General features: G+C 46.0%; 1 protein-coding gene and 1 pseudogene across 2 annotated transcripts in view; both read left to right on the forward strand.

Moving 5' to 3' along the window:
* The first annotated feature begins 208 nt into the window (after window positions 1-208).
* Window positions 209-3,779, forward strand: LOC124513844 (ferritin heavy chain-like; annotated as a pseudogene).
* A 195-nt stretch (window positions 3,780-3,974) lies between these two features.
* Window positions 3,975-18,301, forward strand: part of F9 (coagulation factor IX) — a 30,099-nt gene continuing 15,772 nt past the window's right edge. The window contains exons 1-4 of one of the 2 annotated variants that reach the window (XM_047081780.1): window positions 3,975-4,062; window positions 10,123-10,286; window positions 10,488-10,512; window positions 15,301-15,414. In XM_047081780.1, coding sequence (XP_046937736.1) covers window positions 3,975-4,062; window positions 10,123-10,286; window positions 10,488-10,512; window positions 15,301-15,414 — 391 coding nt within the window. The remainder of the gene's footprint in view (window positions 4,063-10,122; window positions 10,287-10,487; window positions 10,513-15,300; window positions 15,415-18,301) is intronic. The other variant, XM_047081781.1, reaches the window with a different exon arrangement.

Genomic DNA, 18,301 nt, shown 5'->3' on the forward strand with positions numbered 1-18,301 from the left:
ACAGAGCCTGATGCGGGGCTCGAACTCACGGATTGTGAGATCATGACCTGAGCCAAAGTCGGCCGCTTAACCGACTGAGCCACCCAAGCGCCCCTGCAGTTTCCTGTTTCAATAGTATGTTGGCAGAACCCGGCGCTCGTCCCCCACCCCAGCTCTCCGCTCAGAGCCAGCCCTCTGCCATCTCCTTACGGTGCCCGTGAACCTCCCCATGGCCCCCGAAGCCACTCCAGCACCACGCAGCCACGCACCCTGTCCTTGGCCGTCCTCGGCCACCGCCCTGACGGCTGCCTCCCCCTCACGGGTGTGCCAGAAATACCACCAGGACTCAGAGGCCACCCTCAACCACCACAGCAACCTGGAGCTCTACGCCTCCCCCGTCTACCTGCCACGCCTTACTACTTTGACTGCAAAGGCGTGGCCTTGAAGAACTCTGCCAAACGTTTTCTTCGCCAGTCGCACGAGGAGAGGAAACATGCCGAGAAACTGATGAAGCTGCAAAACCAACCAGGTGCCCGAATCTTCCCTCAGGGTATCAAGGAACCAGACCCTGATATGACTGCGAATAGAGTGTGCATTACACTTGGAGAAGAGCCTGAATCACTCACCCCTGGAACTGCACGAACTGGCCACTCATAAAAACGACCCTGTCCGAGGGACTTCACGGAGACGCATTACGTGAACGAGCTGGTGAAATTCACCGAAGAAGTCGGCGACCACATAATCAACCTGGGCGAGACGGGGGGCTCTGGAATCTGGCAGGGCCAAGTGTCTATGACAAGCACACCTTGGGAAACAGTGATAAGGACAGCTACGCCTTAGGCTGTCTTCCCATTGCCTCAAGGGTGACCTCCCGGGTCAGCAAGGCAGTGCATGCGTGTTGGGGTTACGTTTACCTTTTCTCCAAGTTGTACCAAAACATCTACTTCTTTCATTTGTACCAGTCCTTGAAATATAGTAATTTGGTAACCCCCCCCACCCCGCAACAAAATAATCTTGCCACACAATCCAAACGTGGGAGAAATCACTCTCCCTGATATAAAAGCTTACTAGACAGCTTTAGTAATGAAGACAGGTGGCGTTGGCAGAGGAAGGCACACATACGCCAATCAAACGGAACAGGAAACCTAGAAATCGACCCAAAACAAGATATTCAACTGATTTGTGGAAAAAAAAAAACAAAAACGCACAAGCAATTCAACAAGCAAGGATTCTCTTTTTAAGAAATGGTGCTAGAGGAATCAGACACCCACAGGCCAAAAAAAAAAATCAACAACAAAAAAAATCAACCTAAACCTCATACATTAGAAATATTAACTCAAAATGGAACACCAGAACATTAACTCAAAATGGAACACCAGAATAAATCTAAAGCATAAAACTATACAATATTTTTAATGGGAAAAAAAAACTTCAAGATTCATGTTAGTGGAAGAGTTCTAAATGCGACACTAAAGGTATGATCGTTAAAAAATGTTAAATTGAGCTACATCAAAATTTAAAACTTTGGCTGTGCGACTCAGTTACGAGGATGGAAAGATAAGCAATGGTCTTAGACACAGTATTTGCAAACCATGTATCTGAGAAAGGACTCACATCTACATTTTTTAAAAAACTCTAAAATTGAACAAGAAATCAATGAACATACATTTCACTGAAGAGGATATACAGATAGTAAGTTATAAGGTGTTCAACATCACGAACCATTAGGGAAATGCAAATTAAAACACAGTGAGCTATCACAACACGCCTATGAAAGTGTCTAAAGTAAAAAAAAAAAAAAAAAAAAAACCAAAAAACAAAAAACAGTGACAATACCAAATGCTGGCAAGGATGCCCAGAAACTGGATCATTCACCCATTGTTGGTGGGAATGTAGACGTGGCAATCTGTTTTGGAAAACAGTATAGCAGTTTATTTAACATTTATATATTTTTGAGAGACAGAGAGAGACAGAGCATGAGCAGGGGAGGGGCTGAGAGGGAGGGAGACACAGAATCCGAAGCAGGCTCCAGGATCCCAGCTGTCGGTACAGGGCCCGACACAGGGCTAGAACTCAACGAATCGCGTGATCGTGAACTAGGCCGAAGTCAGCCGCTTAACTGACTGGGCCACCCAGGCGCCCCAGTGTGGCAGTATATTTAAAAGCTTAACATTCAACTTTAGCTTAAACATACCATATGACCCAGAAATTGCATTGCTGGGCATTTATTCCAGGGAAATTAAAAAGTTACATCCACACAGAAAACTGTACATTTAAGTTTATAGCACATTATTATGATAGCAAAACCTGGAAACAATCGAAATGTTCCTCAGTAGGTGAATAAACAATTTGTGGTACATCCACATCATGGAATACTTCTCAACAACAAAAAGGAACCGACTATTGAAGCATGTAGCAACCTAGATGGATCTCAAATGCACTGTGCTCAATGAAAACCGCCAGTGTCAAAAGCTCACATACTCTGTGCCTATTTATACAACATTCTCATTACAGAGACTGAAAACTGATTAGTAGTGCCAGGGGTTAGGAATAATTGGGAGGAAGGAGGTGGGTGTGATTATAAAATAGTAGCACAAGAGAGATCTTTGTGGTGATAGAACTGTTCTGTACCCGGACCGCAGTGGTGGTTACATAAATCTACGCGTGATAAAATTACGTAGAATTACACACACACATTATGCCAACATCCATTACCTGATTTTGATGTTATACTACATTTATGTGAGATATAAACATTGGGAGTAACTGGGTGAAAGGTATACGAGACCTCGCTGAACTGTTTTTACAATTTCCTGTGACCCTAAGGGTACCTGGGTGGCTCAGTCAGTTGAGCGTCTGACTTCGGCTCAGGTCGTGATCTCACAGCTGGTGGGTTCGAGCGCCGCATCAGGCTCTGTGCTGACAGCTCGGAGCCTGGAGCCTGCTTCGGATTCTGTGTCTCCCTCTCTCTCTGCCCCTGACCCACTTGCATTCTGTCTCTGTCTCTCTCAAAAATAAATAAACTTCAAAAAACATTTTTTTTAATGAAGGTAAAATGGAGACATTTTCAAACAAAAGTGGGGAAAATTCATCATAAGAAGCCCTACACTATCAAAATTGTTGGAGTATTCAAAATGATGAAAAATTATAACTTGGATCTAAACAAAGAAATGAATTTCATAATGGTAAATATGTGGCTAAAGAGAAACTACTTTTTCTCATTTTTAAATTTCTTTGAAAGGCTGACTGCTTAAAGCAGAATCATATCACGTAGAGTTTATAACATGTACAAATAAAATGTATCACAACAACAGCACAAAGAATGATAGGTAAACGTTGGTATACGTCGATGTTTTGTATTGTATGTGAAGTGGTAGGACACATTAACACAAACTATTATATACTACTACTCGTCCATCATATCATAGAAATATGTAAGTATATACGCACACATACACACACATACATACGTGTGTTCTGAGTAGGGTCCTTACGTTTCACCTTGGGTACATGGCACAAGAAAGTTGAGTCGTCGTGAGAAGGAACATACTAAGAATCTACCAAGCGGCCCAACATATGTGAGCAGTGAGTTTTAAGGTAGGTAACCAAATGACTTCGTTGTCTCTCTTTACTTTTAAACCATATGCCACTAGTGCTCCCTGACGAGAATAAACATGGATCCCACTGATGAAGTTTGCTGCCACGGCCACTCCAGCCATTGTACCCGCTGCACCACCACCACCCCCCCACCCTATTCTAATGATGTGTCATTTCCTGTCTCCCATCAGCCACTGCGGTAGAAGTCCACAGAATCAGAGGTGAAGTTTAAAGATTGACACTGCCTATACTCTTCACTTAACCCAAGAAGCCACTGGAAATCGCCCAAAGACCCACTGGGGGAGATGGACACTGTTTCCCAGAAGTAAATACAGCTCAGCTTGTACTTTGGAACAATTGGTCAACCTTGCCACTTGCACAATCTGTCGGCAAAGGTTATGCGGTGCCTGAACATGATCATGGCAGAACCACCGGGCCTCATCACCATCTGCCTTTTAGGATATCTACTCGGTGCTGACTGTACAGGTTGGTTTCCTTTTTCAAGATACACTGTATGCTTGTCTTTTAGATATAGAAATGTCTGGTGCTATCGTTTCCACTAAATAGTGATTACAGGATTTGACAGCAACATTTAAGATCCCAGTCATCAGCATGTGAGTTGGTCAGTACCGGTTCTCTAGTATCTGTGTCTTCTTAATTGCGAAAACTAGATTTACAATGCCTATGGTACTTTTTTCTTTTTTAACGGACACTGTTAGCCCTATGATTTGACCAGGTAAATTTGCTTTGAAAACAGTCATCTCCTGGGTTAAAGAAAGGTAAAAGTGGGAAAACGTTTTAACCAGGAAACAGCAGAATATGAAACACATTAACTCTGTCATGTGGTTTTTTTTTTTTTTTTTTTTTACTCACCACTTTGAGATCAAAACGGGACACATGAAAGCCACAATGGTTTTATTTACAGAAAGAGCTTGATTTTTAAGATATCTGGTACACTTCAAAATGTTAGAACTATAAAATGCGGCAGGCTTGTGGCTTTAAATATCCATAAACGCATACACTTTCAATTTGAGGTGTTACTTAAAACGAAGTCTTCGTTACTAAGTTGTTATTCATCCCTAAACTTTTTCATGGATTAGGAGAAATTCTTTTGTCTCTGCTTCTAAACATCTCGGAGTTAATACAGGGGGAAACCCAATACTCACTTGAGCAAAACGAGTCCAAGGCTGACATAAGGAGTGGGAACAGAGTGAATGCGATGCATATCGCTTGGTTTTTTCACAACTTCAGTGACTTTTTAAATTTTTTTAAATGTCTATTTACTTTTGAGAAAGAGACAGACAGATAGAGATTGCGCGCAAGCAGGGGAGGGACAGAGAGAGAGGGAGCCCAGAATCGGAAGCAGGCTCCAGGCTCTGAGCTGTCAGCACAGAGCCCGACGTGGGACCCGAACTCATGGACCGTGAGATCATGACCTGAGCTGAAGTCACCCAGACTGAGCCACCCAGGCACCCCTCAACTTCAGTGACTCTATGCACTTCCCAAAGGCAGGCACGCAGGGGAGGAATTACCCCATTTAGGCAAACGGCGTGTTCTCACAGGAAGCATTTATCACCCTTACTTGTCAACCCACTATAATCAAATCTAGCAGCTGACAGTGCCGGGATCAGGGTGTCAACCCCAAGGGTCCCCAGAAAGACTGGCCCCGTGCTTCCCACTCCAGACATGATGGCACACTGAAATGCAGAAATGATGGTACGAGAAGGCAAAGGTTAAATCAAACTGGCAAAGTGGGTACGGTGAAGAAATTTAGCTGGAAAATTCACCAAGTGGGACAGAAGGCTAAGTCTTTACACATAGCTCATCAGTGTGAGATCTAGGGCCACAAAAGATCCAAGCCCTTCCTTCAAGACAAGTGGTGAGATAACGGAGGTTTCTGGAAGGCTACTGCTCCCTTGAAGACCTCAGATGTTGGGGGAGAAAAAAGGATAGGTATGGAGCGGGGACGGGGAGTAGGATTTCAGAGCTGGGGAAATAATGGCTAGAAGAGATAAACCTGAAGAGAGGCTAAATATATGACCGTCAAACAATTGTGTAGAAAGGCAGAGTGATTCTGGAGTCACTGCAGTCAGAGATAACAGGCCCTGGAGGAGAGAGCCGAGGGAATTTCCCAAAGGATGGACAGTTCTAATGCAGCGCTCTCTTCTGCTGTTAAGCGGTCACTGGCTTCTAAGAGCTGTTTCTATGAATGACTTACGGAGATGTTACATTTTCATGACTGCTGCCATTAGGCATTATTTGCATCAGTTTAGAATTTTGAAATCAAACCCGTTCTGCAGAACTAATTCGATTTTGTAACGTATACGGACTGAAGGGGTCTTTCATTGAGAACGAATGCATGAAATGAATGAATGAAAGACAGACAGCCTCGGTCTGTATGCTTTGCAGAACTTCACAAGACTGAGTGACCACGGTGCCAGGTACTGGGGTGAGGTATTAGGGGCGCAGGGATCATCTGGACTCCCTCTTTGACCTAAAGTATCGTGAGGTCAGGTGAGAGATTTCAGTGTAACGTGACAACATGTGTACCAGGAGCACAAAGGGATACATTAACTGGGGAAACACTCGGCACAGAGACAGTATTTGGGGCTGGGTCTTAAAAGAGGAGTAGGTTCACTGTCCTTTAATGTCTGATCTAGGGCATCCTACGCAAAGAGACTCACTCCCGTGCAAAGATCCAGATCCACAAAGAATGTGAGGTCTTTCAGGAACTCAGGGTGTTTTGAATATTAAATATGACAAGCGAGGTAGGATAGCTAGACAGGGTCAGGTCACCAGATAACAAAGGCCTGAAACTAAGGAGTTTGGACAACAGAGCCCAACTGTCGGGTCAACGGACATGGAAACGTGAATGGCGCCGATGATGGCTGATCTAGAATGCTCGGTCTGGCAACATTTGTATCATTTTTTTCTTCTTGCATTTTTCATTTTCATTCCCGTGTAGTTAACATAGAGTGTTACATTAGTTTCAGGTGTACAATATAGTGATTCAGCAATTCTCTACATTACTTGGTGCTCACCGCGACAAGTGCACTCTTTAAGCGCCATCACCTATCATGAGTCTGGCAACATCCTAGTGAACTGTTGGAGGAAGGGGTGGCGAGACATGGGGTGACCGTCTTGAGGCCACTGCAATCATCCTGGGAAGGCATGAGGGGCCGGAGCCTGGACATTAGTTGTGCAGAGAAGAAGGAAAGGAAATCAGGTGACATCCAGGACGTAGAAAGGACAGGGCTTTTACCCCTCTGGCTGTGGAAGGGGAACAGGTTCAGACAAGTGTGGAGTACACATCTGGGGCGTCTGATGTGATTCCAGGACACAGAGTGGTACCTCCGAGCGTGGACTGGGCAGTCTGACTGCCAAAGTCTAAACCCTGGTTCTGACACTTCAGTGTGTTACCCAGGGCCAATTACTTAAACCTCTGTGAACCTCCATTTTCCTCCTTTACAAAAATGAGATGTCGGGATCAATCTCATGGGGCTGCTGTGAGGATGGAATGAAATGATGGCTGCAAAGCACAGAGCATCACGTCCAGCACTGCAGAAGCATTAGATAATCATCAGCTCTGATTCGTCGCATGACAATGTACAGTTAGGGAGCTGGGAAGATGATCTGGAATTCAGAAGATATATCTGACTAGAGATGGCTATTTGGAGCCCGCCGTTGTTGGGGCGCCTGGGTGGCTCACGGGGTTAAGCGTCCGACTTCAGCTCAGGTCATGATCTTGCGGTTCGTGAGTTCGAGCCCCGCGTCGGGCTCTGTGCTGATAGCTCAGGGCCTGGAACCTGCTTCGGATTCTCTGTCTCCCCTTCTCTCTGCCTCATGCTCTTTTCTCAATAATAAATAAACATCAAAAAAAATTAAAATGCAAAAAAAAACAAAAAACAAAAAAACGGAGCCCACCGTTGTAGAAACCGCACTTACAACCGTGTGTGAGGATCCAGGGAGGGAGCACGGATAATGTGGTATCGAGCACAGCGCCTGACTGCAGTGAGCGCTCAGAAAATGGTGTTGAGGGGCGCCGGGGGGGGCTCAGTCGGTTAAGTAGCCGGCTCTCGGTTTCAGCTCAGGTCATGATCTCATAGTTCATAGGTTCAAGCCCCACGTCAGGCTCCACGCTAAAAGCACGGGACCTACTTGGGAGTCTCTCTCTCTCTCTCTCTCTCAAAATAAATAAACTTTAAAAAAAGAAAAAGAAAATAGTGTTGAAAGAGTCAGCGCTGGACTAGGGTGAGGCAATCAAGGCACACACAGCATAAATGTACTTGCACGCACCGAGAGAGAGCGTCTCCTTAAGTTCTGTGCCCCAGATGCCTCGGGTACCTGGCCCGAGTCCCAGCCCTGGTAGAGTCGAATGGCATGAAAAGCCTGAGGCAGGAACCTGGGAGAACTCTGGACATTTAAGGGGCAGGCAGGCAAAGGGGAGTGAATTGATTCGAGTGGTGGATGAGTAACAGGAGTTACAGCAAAGAGAAGAACCAGAATGGGATGGCCTCGTGGAAAGAGAACCGCGGAGAGATGAAGCATTAGAAATGTTACGGGGCGGTCAAGAAATGCGTGGAGTCAAAGTTACCCTTCAGGAGGTCACTGCCGATCCCGACAGGAGTCATTTCAGGATACGCATGGGAGCAAAGAAGGGAAAGAGCCCCAGAAAAGGGCACCAAGGAGCTACAGAGGGAATTGAGCAACAGGAAGGCAGGCCAGCACGAGAGGAGCGGGAGAAAGAGGGCAGAGCCCGCGTCTGCCACGTGCTGCGCACGCGTATCCGCTCACCGATCCCCGTCCCACAACGCCATGAGCTCAATGTTCCTATCGTATGACTGCCTACCCGTTTTGCACTTGGCCGAGGTAAAGCTTCGGCGCTCACGTCACTCGCCTGGCGTCCCCCCGGCCGACGGGTGGTCGACACGGGACTCACATCCGGGTGGGTCGGACCTGGCTGCAAACCCCTGTTTCTCCGCCCGGCCCACGCTGAAATTGGACGCAGACCCAGAGGCCATGGTAGGGGCTCCCGGGGCCAAGCAAACGGATCGCCAGGCAGAGAGGAGGGCCCGCTGGGCAAGGCTGGGTGGCGGCAGTGGGTGGCTTTCTCCCACGGCGCCCGGGCTGCCTCGGAAGGCAAGATGGGCAGGTGGCCACACTGATCTGGCGGCGGGGAACCGCAGGATCCCACGGCACGGAAGAGGGAGCGAAGGGAACCGAGAAAGTTGGCAAGGGTTGGAGAGGAAGAGTCTGCTGCATCCAGCAAAACAAGCGACGCCCCAGAGGACTTGCAGAGCCACAGAAAAAGCGAGGTTGCCGAGGGACTAGAAGTGTCCGTAAAGTGACCAGCTGCAGGGAAACTAAGGGAATATGGTTTAGTTGGTCTTTCTTTCTTTCTTTCTCTCTCTCTCTCTCTCTCTCTCTCTCTCTCTTTGAATTCATGAGCAAGCAGTCCCAAAATGCCTGGAAAGTTCTTCTTGTAAGCACTTGGTCCTGTTGACATGGGATCGGTCCCTCGAAGAAAGGAACAACTCCGGCAACTTCTCGAGTTCCTGTTATTAATAATAGACGTGGAGGGGCACCTGGGTGGCTCAGTCGGTTAAGCATCCGATTCCGGCTCCGGTCGTGATGGCACGGTTTGGGAGTCGGAGCCCGGCATCGGGCTCCGTGCTCACAGCACAGAGCCTCCTTGGGATGCCGTCTCTCCTTCCCTCCCTGCCCCTCCCCTGCTCGCACCTTATCTTACTCTCCAAATAAATAAATAAACTTTAAAAAAAATGATAGAGATGGATATGTTTTCTGTATCTATCTAGATAGACAGAGACAAAGAGACAGAGAGAGAGAGAGAGTGAGTGAGTGAGTGAGTGAGTGTGGGGAGGGAGGGACGGAAGGTGACAAATAGGTTAGAGACCTCAATCCTCCAGAGTTCAGGACTGCCCCACAGGCAGGCACATCCTGAATCCCAGAGACAGACTTGTCACTGTAATTCCCGTAACACGTGCCAACCGATGGTGTTGTGAGTCTGGAAATAAACAAATTAGTGCAATGGTTTCTCTTTAACATCTAGTGAGAGACACTGGGGTTGTATGTGCAGCGGGCCCACAATCAGGCTTCTGTTTTTCCCAGAGAAATTTGCTGCAAAGTCATTTGGGCAACCGCATCCTGAAAACACAGCCCGGCCACAGTGACGGATCACCTTGCACGGATCTGCAATTAGCTATTTTCAAATGATGACAAAGTGTGAAGTTAACTGCTTATTTGAGAACTTTCTTTTTTCATCCAAAGTAAATCCAAATACAATTGAAAATCTGACCGTTCATTACTGGAGCTCTCTTGACTAAAAGCCAAATTGAATTTTAATTCCTAAAGCTCCGTGTGTATACAGTGCTGTGAGGACATCATAGATTTTTGGCTCTAGGCCCCAAAGATAAATTGGCTTTGGGATTCCTTGGATTAAAAACAAAGCCCTTCTTAAGAGATGTATTTAATTTTCACGATGCTTTCTTTTTCCTAAAGCTAAAGGACGGTTCTTTTAAATTGCAGTTTTTCTTGATCATGAAGATGCCACGAAAGTTCTGAGCCGGCCCAAGAGGTATAATTCAGGCAAACTGGAAGAGTTTGTTCAAGGGAACCTTGAGAGAGAATGTATGGAAGAAAAGTGTAGCTTTGAAGAAGCACGAGAAGTTTTTGAAAACACTGAAAAAACCGTGAGTATTTTCCTCGTAACATACTTCAGATGCTAAGAACAGAAAACCTAAAAAGAAAAAGAAGAAGAAAAAAAAGAACCCTCTCTCTGAAATTTTTAAATAGCTACACACATAGATGTATGACAAATGTTACAGAAGGGAAGCAATCAAATCCAAAACATTTTAAGTACTGCCATTAACTTGTCCTCTTTTTCTTTATAGACTGAATTTTGGAAGCAGTACGTTGGTAAGCAATTAATTTTTTCCTCTCGCTGGGACATGAAACATTTGAGAATTACGTTTCTTTGCTCTGTGTAAACAGACAGTACATTAGACTCCGTCCAAAGGGTCCAACTCTTTTACTCAAGACCCAACGGTGATACGTGACAGGTTTATGCCAGCATGGGAGGGATCAGCGGGCAGATAAGCTCACTCCTCCCCAGGGCTTTCAAAACATGGCGGCCGGAAGGAGGAAACTCAGGTTCCTGTGTCTGGGGACTGAATCAGAGTTCGCAGTCTTCAGCAGAGAACGTGAGAATGCTGACGGACTGAGATGTGTATTGTCTAGTACAAGTCCTCCTCCTTGTGATGGCCCCCAAGGCTCCCCGTGATGGTCCCGGCCCTCCCTTTCCACTGGCCCTGGGACCCTCTCCTCCTGCTCACCTCCTCACACACAGTGGGAAGTAGGGGGGAGAGGGGGGTGTTCCCCAGCCATCCTGGCCTCCCTGCGGCTCCCTGCACACCCCGGAAATGCCGCGGGAATGCTTTGGCTTTGGCCTTTGATCCGGCTGTTCCTTTACGGTGCCAGGTTCTCTTCCGCCAGGTTCCCCTAGGCGCGCTCCCTCCCCTCTTTCAGCTCTTCACCCGAGCGTCACCATCTCCATGAAGCCCACCTTGATCATCTATTAGTACTTCAGCCGCCTCCCCATAACCCCATCACCTAGCAACCGCATCCTGCTCTATTATTTTTCGTAGCACTTTTCACCATCTGAGGTAACATATAATGTTCTTATTTGTGCCACTTATTATCTATTTTCCCCACCTCGTGTGAATGTAAGCTTCCCGTTGGCGGGGGCGTCCAAGTGTTTTGTTTACTGACGTACTCCCGGTACAGAAGCGCTGAGTAAATATTTGTTGAATGGGTCGACCAAAAAGAGGAAAAGCCAAACTTTCATGACAACTGAGCTTCGCAAACTCACGTAGAATCCAGCAGCAGGATTCTGAGGCAGCGTGAGCCCCCAGGTTGACGTATCTGTCTGCACGGATAAAACCTAGAGAGCAAATTCACGGAGTTTCCAACACTTTGAGATCTAGTTCTATTTTCCAGTTGCTATTCTGGGGACACTATTAGACTTATTCATAGGCTGGTAACTCATAATGTCTCCGCTTTCGTTTTTATTTTTTTAAGATGATTTTCTAAGTAGTCTCTACACCCGACATGGGGCTTGAACCCACAACCCTGAGATCAAGAGACACGTGATCTAACCGGCTGAGCCAGCCAGGTGCCCCGTCCACTTTTGTTTTTAAATCGTGAGGAAGGACGAGGTGCACTCTATTACGTTCACTTTGCCTTTCCTTGTTAGTAATGAATGCGACCGTGGCAATTCTCTCCTCAGGTAATTCCCCTGCAGTTGGCGCAAAGAAGTCTTTTTATTCTCCGTTTCTATTATATTTACAACTTTAAATCTTGTGATACATTTTTATTTTTTTCAAGATTCTATTCTTAAGTAATCTCTACAACCCAACGTGAGGCTCGAACCCACAACCCGGAGATCAAGAGTCGCATGCTCCACTGACTTGAGCCAGCCAAGTGCCCCTTGGGACGTGTAGTTTTTTAAGTTTATTTATGTATTTTGAGAGAGACAGAGCGAGCGCTGAAGGGGCAGAGAGAGAGGGGGAGAAAGAGGGAATCCCGAGCAGGCTCTGCGCTGTCAGCACAGAGCCTGACGTGGGGCTTGGACGCACACGCCATGAGATCTGAGTCGAAACCAAGAGTCAGACACTTCACCGACTGAGCCACCCAGGTGCCCTGTGAGAAATTTTTAAAGCAAATCAATTTCTACTTCCCTTCCCCCCCCCACCCCCCGGCTGTACTTAAACCCCCATGACCGCTTCTTCGCTCACCCCACCCCCCAGCAGGGTTGGCCCAAACCTCACAAGCACCGCACCGCATTTTGAAGCCGGGCCCCTGCCTTCTAGGTCACAGGCCGCACTGTTTACTGTATCTGGGGCCAAGATTATCTCGGAAACATCAGAGGCGCGACTCTGTCCCTACCGCTTCGTCCACCAAAAACAAGAACAAAAAAGCAAAGAGAAAACCAAAACGCCATGCCGTCTTTCGCTTGCAGCAGGAAACAGCCGATGCTATTTCTCACCGGGCGGGCTTTTACAGACTGCGGGGCGCAGGGCCCTCACTCGCCTGCTTTATTCTCTGCTATCAACTCACCCCGGACAGGGCCCGGTTGGAGCAGAAAGATGTCCGAGCACATTAGCTAGCATGGGTCAAGCACCTTACAGCCTACAGCGTGCCTGTCCTATTTAATCCTCACACCGACTCTGTGAGCAAAGCATTATTCGCCTCATTTTACGGATGATGCTGAGGCTTAGGGAGGCTAAAAGACTTGCCTAAAGGTCACCCAGCTGGGGTGGGGGTGGGCACAGAGCCCGGAAAAGAACCCAAATTCCCTAAGGTGCAAGCCTTTCTCTTTCACAATCACCCCTCCCGGCCTTGAAATCTGAATGCAGTTATTCATTAAACCACCACCTAGTAGCCTTAAACGGGAATCTCTCGCTTGGCAAGATCTTGTCCCTTGTTGTCTTTGACCCCTGCCGTCCGTGGCTTTGCCCGAGCCCAGGGTACACGCAGGCAAGCACCCGAAGGAGGACTAAATGCAGGATAAAATGACACTCGGTTTAAAGATATGTCTCAGCAAATGAGTTGCTGCGTCGCTGGCTGCAAGCCCAGACCCTTTCAGTGAAACATCCTAAATAATTCAGACCCGTTGGTCTATAATATAAAGCACAAATGTAGCTCGTTTTTTAGACCAGTTCGAACATCAATAATAATAAACCAGAGATAACGTATTTTGTTTTCAGAGCTTTGGAACAAATTGAACTAGCTGTGCAAAAGCACATTGGATCAAGGGGCAGAGGGGACAAGGTCTAATCTTTACGGCAAGCAGCCTTCCCAGAGAAGGGACTATTTCTGAGAAAGGGAGAGGAACCCCGGGTCGACGGGACCCGGATACACAGTGACTGGGAGCACGACAGATGCGCCGCCGTCCTCCCTAGGGCAGGCACACGGACAGGCTAGGTGGCAGGGAGTTTGGCTCTTGAGTATGACTGACAACGAGAAATGCCTCTTTTGCTGCCCTCTTCTTCTTTCTTTCATTCTGATGTCAGCTTTTACCTCTTCCTCTTGCAGATCTAGCTCCTATTGTTTTCTTCCGGGCTGTTTCTCTTAGCTCAAAGCGTGTACCCGTCTCCCCTCTGGTTCTATTCATCCCTTTCTCCCGAAGCTTCCTTAGAAGTGTGGATGGAGCCGGAGCGTTCAGAAACCAGACTGAAAGGCTCCCTTCTCATCCTGACCCTTCCCCTCTTGCCGATTCTTTCCTCCTGTTTTCTTTCCGCCGGTGTCTTCAAAGGCTCTCGAGGACTCTGGGAAGGTACAAACTTCAGGAAGGGCGGACAGGACACACAGCCCATCGCTACATAAATAAAGCAGATCTTCAGCTCTTTTCAGACTTTTTCATTTTTAATTCTTTGTATTAAAAGTTGTTTCTCACCTGAAACCGATAGGACGCTCTATGTCGACTGACTGAAATTAAAATAGAAACTTAAAAATTTGGTTTTAGGGGCGCCTGGGTGGCTCAGTCAGTTGAGCGTCCGACTTCGGCTCAGGTCATGATCTCGCGGCTCGTGGGTTCGAGCCCCGCGTCGGGCTCTGTGCTGACAGCTCGGAGCCTGGAGCCTGCTTCGGGTTCTGTGTCTCCCTCTCTCTCTGCCCCTCCCCTAACTTGTGCTCTGTCTCTATCAAAAATAAATAAACGTAATAAAAAAAAATTTTTAATTTGTTTTTAATTTGTTAAAATTTGTTTAATTTGTTTAAATTTTTTTAAATGTTTTTAATTTGTTTAATTTTGTTTTAAAGTGGTAAAGAATTACCACTTTAAAAAACTTAAAAATAGATAAAATAGGTTAAAAAATAGATTAAATAGATAAAATAGATTAAAAAACTTAAAAATAGATAAAAACTTAAAAATAGATTGTAAAATTGTTTAATTTGTTTAAATTTGTTTTAAATTTGTTTTTAATTTGTTTTTTAATTTTGTTTTAAAGTGGTAAAGAATTACCACTTTAAAAAACTTAAAAATAGATAAATAAATAAAAGCTGCTTCCCACTTGACCTAGACCGTTTGGGACCACTTCACAGACAGCAGAATGTCTTTAAGCAGCGAGAGATGCTCCCGGCATCTCTTCCAAGGTTTTGAACCACTACTGCCTGCTACAATGTTTTACAAAAAGTGAAAGGATAACACAAGGAAGTAGATGCATTTGCTCCAAGCTTAGGCTGCCGGTTCCTTGAGTTGCAAATACCATATGCTACCATGCTCGGTGTGTTCGGCAAGACCTTTGATAGTGGGCCCTGAATGACACAGAGATAATAATGGTTGAAGTGATGTCACTTGATTTAGAATTCACTTGCCATCGTTCTACAAGAAAGGAATGAAAACCCTTCTCTCTCTATGCTCGCACAGTCCACTTCTAACCTCAGACCTTCTTCCCCCTCTTCCTCGTCCCTTGGGTTGCATCAACTACGAGCATGGCTGCCCCAGAGCCATTTCCTAGGACGGTATTAGCCGGGGAACCTCTGTTTGGGTTGTTTTTAGGAACTCAGGAAGACAGGGTCATCCCACAAGGAGCAGGATCAGCAGTCCTGACCCTAAAATCAGGCTCCCCTCCCCACGAGTCGGTGCAAGGAGGCATTCTAAGCGGTTTATGTGCTAACGCAAGTTTATCTTAACCTATCTCAAAGATGGAGATCAATGTGAGTCCAATCCCTGTTTGAATGGCGGCATATGCAAGGATGACATTAATTCCTATGAATGCTGGTGTCAGACTGGATTTGAAGGGAAGAACTGTGAGTTAGGTAAGTAACTTTTTTCTTAACGTTTATTTATTTTTGAGAGAGACAGACAGAACGCGAGCAGGGAGGGGCAGAGAGAGAGGGAGACACAGAATCCGAAGCGGGGTCTGGGCTCTGAGCTGGCAGCACAGAGCCCGGCGCGGGGCTCGAACCCACGCACAAGCTATGAGATCACGACCCGAGCCGAAGTCACACGCTTAACTGACTGAGCCACCCAGGCGCCCCGGTAAGTAACTCTTTTTTGATTACTCATGGTTCCATGTTTGCCTGTGGAACCAGATGAAACTGGAAAATGTAATATTTATGTAGAAGTTTCTCTGAAAAACGTGCTCTTATTGCAGTAAAGAACTAGACACCGTGCTGTACTGCAAGCACATCTCTAGAACTCACTCAGCTTGCAGAACTCAAACTTTATACCCACTGGACAGCAGCTCCCCATTTTCCCCTTTCCTCAGCCCCTGGCAGGCACAATTGTAGTCTCTGTTTCTGTGTTTGACTGTTTTTAGACACCTCAGATAAGTAGAATCAGGCAGTATTTGTCCTTCTGTGACTGGCCTCTTTCATTTAGCATAATGTCCTCCGGGTTCATCCATGCTGTCGCATAGGACAGGGTTTCCTTTTTTAAAAAGGCCGAATAATATTCCAGGGTATGAGTCATATACTTCCAAACCTTATAAACATTCAGTTTGTCTGTAGTCACAGTTTCTTGGACGAGCTCAAGAAACTACGGCGAGAGCAATACTATTTGGTAGCTAATCTTACGTGGTCATGATGCTCCCCCCTTGCTATTATCCCTCGATGCAACCATATGCGGTCAGTCCCATTATTATCCCCATTCTGTGCAGATGAGGAAACTACGGCTCAAACGGCTCAAAATCATAGAGGCAATAAATGGTTGTTGAGCCAGAACTTGAACTTCAGTTTGACCAAAACCCATGCTTCTAACTACTGGCCACAAAACGCAAAGAAAACCGAACCCATAAAATTGTTTGCGCTCGTGACTAAACTGTTATCAACATAGGCCGCGGCAGTCGATTAAGTACAGAACTGAGATACGGGGAGGCCAATTCTCCCCAAAACAGGCGCTTTTTGGCACATACGAACCGCTTCGCATGTTACATTTGTTGACAAAAATCAGAGCTCGCTCCCAAATCTGACCACATGGATCACACTGAAAGAGTTACATGGCAAACCTACGAGCACTGTGCATCTTTCCTCCTTATAGTCTAGAATTTTTTTTTTTTTTTTTTTTTTTTTTTTTGTGCTGAGGTTTTGGCAATTGGAGCATTAAATCCCAAAGTCCTCTCCTACTTGCTTATTATCTCTGGATGCAAGATTACTGGTATTATGGTTGTGAAAGACAGACCACGCTAATGACAGATCCTCTTTCTACTCTGAAACTCTGGAAGAATGGAGATGCAATCCTAGGGAAAGAATTTAACAGCACAGCCTACGTGACTAGGGGCAAAGAGCAGAAAATTAGCAGGAGTCTATTAAGACTTTCTAGCCATCCACCTGCCAGACAGATGAAAAAGGTATAAAACAAAATGAAAGTCACCAGCTGCAATTGTCCTGCAGAGAAAGGAAAGAAAAAAAAAGTCACCTGTAATGTCGTTTAGGAATCTTTTCAGCACTACAGAGAACTCCAGTGATCATCTTCCTTTGAGAGCTAGAAGATAAAAAAGAATAGAAGATAAGAAAAGGAAAAGGTGGCCGGGCAAAAACATTCGAGAAGAAAAGAGTGGATGCAGGCGGATAGCCCCGGCTTGGACCCCCACCCCTCAGATTTCCCAGCGTGGGGGCAAAGCCTCCCGATCCCTGTGGGTGTGGTTCACGATCTCCGCAGCGCTTTCATTGGGAAGGTTCTAATTTCAAATTCAGACTTACCTAGATAAATCTGATCCTGCTATTATGGAAACATACGGAAATCTTTGCAGTAGTTACTCATTATCAGCTTAAATAATATAACCATTGGAGCTGAGGGAATGAATGACTCAATTAGTCTCTGTTAAAAATGAAGGGCACACTGTAGTAAAGTATAATTGAAAACAGTGGTTAGTGAGGTGCCTGGCTGGCCCCGTCAGTAGAGCGTGCAACTTTTGATCTCGCGGTCCTGAGTTCCAACCCCACGTTGGGCCAAGAACTTACTTTAGAAAGTAAAATTAAATTAAATTAAATTAAATTAAATTAAATTAAATTAAATTAAATTAAATTAAATAAGGAGCAATTTGAAAAAAACAGCATCTAGCGTTAAGTGTTCCTAAATGTCTTTAGTTTAAAATAAAGACACTTTAGGGACGCCTGGGTGGCTTAGTCGGTTGAGCATCCGACTCTTGGTTTCGGCTCCGGTCATGATCTCACAGTTTGTGAGTCTGAGCCCCATATCGGACTCTGCGCTGACGGTGCAAAGCCTGCTTGGGATTCTCTCTCTCCCCCTTTCCCAAGCTCACTCGCTCACTCTCTCTCTCACTCAAAATAAATAATAAACTTAAAAATAAAATAAAACAAAACAAAGACAGTTTAGTGGAGGAGAATCACCCCAAGGAATGTAAACGTAAGCACAAAACTTCTGTAACACGTTCCATCGCCTGCGTGAAGTTAACGGGCCACACAGCAGAAGTGCTAAGTCTACAGCTGCCACCGTCTCAGGCCTCAGGTCCCCCACATTCTGCTTTGGTCACAGCTCTGCAGCTGCACCACCTCTGGCCCCTAGGGAGCCTCGATCTCCCCCAGCTTGCCTGATCAAGGTCTAGAAAAATCCTCTCGGTGCAGTCGGTTCAGAAACAAAGTGGGGATCCTCTCAAAAATCTCTTTATCTCAGACACCGGAGGCAAGCAAAAGCATTTACAAACTCCCATTTAAGCTGTCACTTCAAACTGATCCACAGACT

The sequence above is a fragment of the Lynx rufus genome, unplaced genomic scaffold (assembly GCF_022079265.1).
Source record: "Lynx rufus isolate CCGP_SWC_20201006 ecotype Redwood Valley unplaced genomic scaffold, mLynRuf1.p SCAF_19, whole genome shotgun sequence".
In the NCBI taxonomy this organism is placed as follows: Eukaryota; Metazoa; Chordata; class Mammalia; order Carnivora; family Felidae; genus Lynx; species Lynx rufus.